The sequence below is a fragment of the Lactuca virosa genome, chromosome 2, assembly GCF_052849685.1.
Source record: "Lactuca virosa cultivar CGN04683 chromosome 2, Lactuca_virosa_CGN04683_v6, whole genome shotgun sequence".
NCBI classification, from domain to species: domain Eukaryota; kingdom Viridiplantae; phylum Streptophyta; class Magnoliopsida; order Asterales; family Asteraceae; genus Lactuca; species Lactuca virosa.
Genome location: NC_136427.1, coordinates 135,449,116 through 135,455,337, shown reverse-complemented (window position 1 = coordinate 135,455,337; position 6,222 = coordinate 135,449,116). Strand labels below are relative to the sequence as shown.

The following is a 6,222-nucleotide window of genomic DNA, read 5'->3' as shown; positions in this document are numbered from 1 at the left end:
TATTAAGCTGCACATCAACTGTTCGTGAAAATGCCTCCATAAAGCTATCGTTGTGATTTCTTAACTTTTTCACCTTCTTCCATGTCTTCACCTCTTCCTTTAAAAACAACTCATCTTCCTACATCAACATCTTGTTAAATTAACCAGAAATCAAAATGAACAATTTAATCCCAAGCTTGGTTTCATGAAGAAAAGAAAAAGAGTTACACTAAAAGAAGAAGAACTCACAAGCTACCATTGTTGTCTCCTACTTTGCACCTGTTACCACCTTACCTCGAAGTTGCCTGAAAACAAAGGAAAAATCAAATTAATCTATAGACGGAACGATTGATTTACATTTTAATTTCGAAATGATGAGAGAGAGGAGAATACGGCTGAGTACGAATATATAAGGGTTTTTGTAAGCAGCTTTGGTTGTCAATGGTGAATTCGTGGTTCATCTCTGTGGAAAGAATTTTACTTTTCTTACCTTGTCTCTTAATTGACAATTACTAAAAAAAAGAACAAAAGCAGTCCTATAAATTTGACAAAAGGTCATGTTCTTTGTTTGTTTTTTTTGAGAGAGAGAGAGAGAGTTAGCGAAAATGACCATCTGTTAAAAGTTTTGAAACCACAGAGACCATCAGTGAGGTTTTTAAAGATTAAGGACTAAACTTCAGATTTTCGGAAACCATAGTGACCATTTTTGAAGTTTTGTCATATATATATATATATATATATATATATATATATATATATATATATATATATATATATATATTATAGTAAAATAGTAAAAAAAAAAGATTTAGTGCGACACATGAATCATGGTTTCGATTGTTGCAGCCACGAAATGATACCGGAGGGAACGATGGAGCGAGGATAACATGTCTAACTTGTTTTAGGGTTTGTGTAATGTTTTCTTAGAATTATAACATATTTTATACTTAAACGTTTGAAGTAATTTGGGATCAATGGCGTATTATTAACTTTATTAACTTTTTTATATTATGATCTATTTTTCTGCAAGTAATCTTTTGTAGAAGTTTTTAATATTTTGTGACATATCTTAAAAAAAAAAAAGCTTATTAGCGGCTATTTTTTTAGTGGCGACAAAAGTATTAGCGAAGACATGAGTATTAGTGGAAACCAGATGTATTAGCTGTGCCGTCTTGAATTAGCGACGAAATTTGAAGCAATAGTGACAAAACTATAGTGGCGACATATTGCTGCTATAACCTTTAAAGGCGAACTTCAGAACTATTTGCGGGCACAAGCGTCGCTACTATTGCTAATAATTCTCGTAATGCACATTTAATGTTTTAAGTTTATCGATATTTTGCGGTAATATGTGGCTAAATTACGGTTTAAATCTTTGTTGGGATTTTGTCGGAATCTCCCATGCTTTCTTTACTAGTAAATTTTTGTATGATAAAACGTGTTTCAAGCACTTCTATGTATAGGTTCCAACAAAAGAGCTTTGATGCAAGCCTAAGAGACAGCAAAATTAGTTTGATTTATTATTGTCCAATCATATAGATGGATCTCTAGCTCTTGTAAAGGGGTTTCACTTCCATGTCTGGTCACGTAGTCCTTGTGCAGAATAAAAATTCCATTAAACTCCGTCTGAATAGATGTTAATGCAAATAGACAAGGTTTATAACTAGTAAATAATTAAAAAAAAAAGGTCGGTATTACTATAACAAGTCCAGATTGATGTTCTGTTGGTGAAATTTTCACGTATAATATCTACCAAGATAAATTATACTTACACGATACAAAATTTGACTTTAAAGAACTTCGTAACGGTTATTGCTATAGTGATAAAATATACAAGATACAACATTTGGCTCTTTCATGCATCTAATCGTTGTGATTGCAAATAGACAAGGTTTATAACTAGTAAATAATCACAAAAAAAAGGTCGGTATTACCAAGTCCTGATTGATGTTCCGTTGGTGAAATTTCCACATGACTACCAATATAAATTATACAAGATACAACATATGACTTTAAAGAACTTCGTAACGGTTGCATCTATAATGATAAAATATACAAGATACATCATTTGACTTTTAAAGGGCTCGATGTTAGTCCACCGTTATAGGTACGCGCTTCTAAACAAACTGGGTTCTATATATATTCACAGAAAAGCTGCTACTATATTCACAGAAAAGCTGCTACTACCATAACCATACATAATCACCAATATAGAAAACAATGGTAAGCTTCTAATCTTTTTTATAATAATATGTTTTCAATAAGAGAAAGGATTTGTTGTTTTAATTTAGTTCTAAAAAGTAACTTTACTCGTCTGCTTATCAGACTTGCATATTCCTTTTTCGAAATTAATTTTAACAAACTTCTGCTAAGATTTAACCTCATAATAATTATTCCATAAACTGAGCTTCCAAATCGACAAGCAGGAGTTTTATATGTTGGGGGCCAACGACCTGTCCATTGAATGGCAAGATGACACTCGATACTGGGAATGGGGACATATACCGGAATCAAGGTCTTTCTCTTTCTCTCTTAAGCGTCACATTGTAAGTTATTAATATACTGAATTTGGCATTCATGCATATACTTACGTTGCCGTTTCTGTAGGTTCCCGGAGGTGTGCACACTTAGAGAAGTTTGGTGGCTTGAGATCCACGGTAAAGTAGCAGCTGTGAATCTGTCACAAAACAATACATATGTTGCCTATCTTGTCTTTCGAACTACTGAGAATTGCTCTGGACTTGATGCGCCAGCAAAATCAAGTGTAAGTTTTGGTGGGGTAAAAAGGGAGACTGAAAATGTTTATCTTCAAACACCAGGGCGCGTGCGGCAGGACTATGTGATTCCTCTTAGGAGAAACGATGGGTGGATGGAGATTAAGTTGGGAGAATTCGAGTACAAGGAAGGAGATGATGGGGAAGTTGAGATGGTGTTTAAGGAGGTTACGATGAACAAGCGGAAGAGTGGTCTAATCGTGGAGGGAATCGAGATTCGGCCTAAATAACCATTCTTTATTTATAATATTTATTCAAATTATACAATTAATATACTACGTACTTTGTTATTTAATAATAAAATGTATAACTTCGTAATAAAACTATTTAATATATGATTTCTTATTTTAGTTACCGTAAGTTACGTCCATCCTTGTTAATGTTTAATGATGTAGTTTTATTTGTGTTGTTTATCTATATGCATTGTGTATTTAATGTATGATGTTATCTACCGAGACAGCATTGGGCATAGGATACTAAGTCGGATTTCGCACGTAATGACAGACATATTATGAAATTGTGGTAAGAAGGGGTTTCGTTCTAGTGCCCGATAAGAATATTCCAAAGCTTTTATATGTTATCCGTTACGTTACAGATACAGAACCATACATAAGATTTTCATCTTATAGGGCTCCTTCCTTGTGTGCATAATGAAAAGGAAATCATATATCTAATAAATAATAAGAAGCTTTCAATATTCTAATTATCAATTTAGTGGTAGTGGGGCTAGTGTTTTTACAAGAAATCTCTAGCCTGCCAAAAATATTTTTCTTTTTCTTTTTAGTATCAAGCTGTTGATACTAGATAAAAGGTAACTCCAAAAATTGATTTGTCCCCAACGCCCCTTAAATTAAAAGGAATTAGAAACTTCAAAAGTTTTTTTTTATGGTTCTAGGGGTAATACAAAGTATGAACCAGATGGATGTTTGTTGTCCCAACCATTCTTTTGTATCCTGATCCCGATAAGGAAAGTGGTAATTGTAAACATTAGCATTTGTCAAAATGTTAAGCACTGTAGATAAGAGCACATCAAACTATAGTGTTTCGCACTGTAGCTTGAAGGCTTAGTTCCACTGTCCCGTACTTCCTCTTCCACACTATCTTTTCAAAACTCCCTCACACATGCTTCCTAAAGAAATCATCAGTTCGTTTCAATGTGCTTGAAAGCTCTTCTCCTATACTCCCTCTTTCCCACCATCCCTTCAAAAATTCCTACACGCTTTGTGAAAAAATCATCAGTAATCAATTCTTTTCATTATGCTTGAAAGCTCTTCTCCTATACTCCCTCTTCCCCACCATCCCTTTAAAAATTCTACACGCTTCCTTAAAAAATCAACAGTTCTGTTCTCACTCAAAGAACCCTGGTCGTCACCCCACCACCACCATTAACGTCGTCGGTCTGGCGAGTCCAGGCGTCGGGAGTCATCAGAACGAGAAACTAAGCCCAATGTCTTCAAATGTTTTTGAACAAGACATTTTTTTACCAATCGCGAGCATTAATCTGATAATGAAGAAGGCGTTACCGACTAATGAGTAAACGCTCTCTCTCTCTCTCTCTCTCTCTCTCTCTCTCTACATGCTCGCTTAGGATTTTCGGTAAAGAGATGAAATTTGTTCGTCATTGTCTGATAACAGATTGAATCTTATATCACATGTGTGTTCTTTTCTTCTTTCAGATCCACATACAGATCCACAAACCTAGCAAGGAATGAAAACCCAATTTTCTTTTTTTCATTGGGACACAGGTAAAGATCCCTTACATTTTTTAAATCAACGTTAGTAGTGAGTTTGCTAATCTATGTTTCTTTCATTTTTCAGTTTTGATTTTCTTTTTTCTGTTTTGATTTTAGATCATGACCATTGAAGGTCTTGGTGTCAAATACGAATGTATTTGGAGCCAAACTCCTTGCCCCACGATCCCACATAGGACTAGCCATTACCAACACCATTAAATTGGAATCCGTAGATGCTTTGGTCTTCGAAATAGCCAAATCAGAGATTGATCTCATCTTCCTGTTCTCATCTCTTCTTTGTATCAGTATCGTGACACTTCAAATCAGATGGTACGATGAAAGGCACATTATAATCTCTCTCTCTCTCTCTCTCTCTCTCTCTCTCTCTCTCTCTCTCTCTCTCTCTCTCTCGCGCGCGCGCGCGATGAAAGACGCACACCACCACAATTATTTTTTCTTGCTCTACAAATTCTGGTGGTATAGGGGAGGATGTATTGATTACTTTGTTTGTGCCATAGTTAGTAGCCCCCTCTCCCTTTGTTGTTAGTCTTATAATGCTTTTATATTTTGGGGGTTTTGACGTTTTGATTTTATTTTTATAGGGTAAATGATACATTCAAGAAATCCAATAAAGAAATCCATCACACCCTAAAAAAATCGAACAAGAATCAGTAAGAAACTCAACCATAGCATCAGGAAGCAAGCTGAAAATGAAAAAAGGAACAGGTTAGCACTTAGCTGTTAGCCACTTAGCGACTTGTCCCTTTTCGTTTTCTTTTAGACAATGTATCACCATCGACATTCGCAACATGAATTACTTGAATTATTTTTTATTATTGGCTTATTTTGTGTAGTGTAACGGTGGTTAAGGATAGCGTCAAATACTTATATGCCCCTGTGGAGAGGATTGTTGGGCTGATGTTTAGTTTCTTATGATGTATGTGAAAAGGTTTCAATTTTCATTTCTTTTTTTGGTTTGCTAGGGTTAAGTTGACCGTGGTTGTTTTTCAATTTGAGATCTTGATAATAGATTTTGAAGTCAAGGGTGGATAAAAGAAATATTAGTGAAAATAATCGGGGCAACTTTGGAAACTTAAATTCCATGACGTTGGAACGACTTCATTTAAATGAGTGGACTATAAGTCCTTTTTGTGGGTGATTCTGCATATACCCAAATTAAGAAAGAATGAGCAACACTAATGCAACCATCAACCCTTCAACATGTTCAATATTGATGGCAAGTAAAGCATATCCAAAGGAAATAAACTCCATTAGTTGGTTAATTGAAGCAACAAATTACTATCACACTCTAATGTCAATCACATTTCAGTTGTTGCAGTGAGGTAAGAGATATTTAGAAAAAAAAATGGAAAAGTTATTGATGAGAGGACTAGAAGAGTTAAGAAGTGGAGTTGGTACAGGAACCTATAACTTTTTCAAATAATAATCGATATGATATTTAAAATGCCGCACACTGGATTGAGCACATTCTTCCTTTCTCTTGGTTGTTTTAATTTTCCAGCATTTATAAGGTAATCTTTATTGTTTTTTGGCAAATTAGGCGTTTATCACATATAAATATGCTTCCATTTGTGTGGGATCTTTTAGGTTATTTGGGTCAATTTGAATATCTGCAGTTCTATTCAAATCAAATGAAATTTTGCAAAAGCAAACTGCTTTGAAGGTATAAATGAAATGTGTGAAGTCTTTGTTGGAATCATAAGTCATCATTTCCC

The 6,222-nt window shown here is 34.6% G+C and overlaps 1 protein-coding gene across 1 annotated transcript; it reads left to right on the top strand.

Moving 5' to 3' along the window:
* Window positions 1-2,133: 2,133 nt before the first annotated feature.
* On the top strand, window positions 2,134-3,107 carry LOC145156522 (F-box protein PP2-B11-like). The gene is made up of 3 exons (XM_079075855.1): window positions 2,134-2,202; window positions 2,406-2,494; window positions 2,587-3,107. The coding sequence occupies exons 1-3, from the start codon at window positions 2,200-2,202 to the stop codon at window positions 2,981-2,983; spliced, it is 489 nt and encodes a 162-aa protein (XP_078931981.1). The 5' UTR covers window positions 2,134-2,199; the 3' UTR covers window positions 2,984-3,107.
* The last annotated feature ends 3,115 nt before the right edge of the window (window positions 3,108-6,222 follow it).

Excerpts from the sequence above, each read along its gene's own strand:
- LOC145156522 (XM_079075855.1), top strand. Across the intron at positions 2,495-2,586 it reads GGACATATACCGGAATCAAG|GTTCCCGGAGGTGTGCACAC; the intron begins GTCTTTCTCTTT and ends CCGTTTCTGTAG.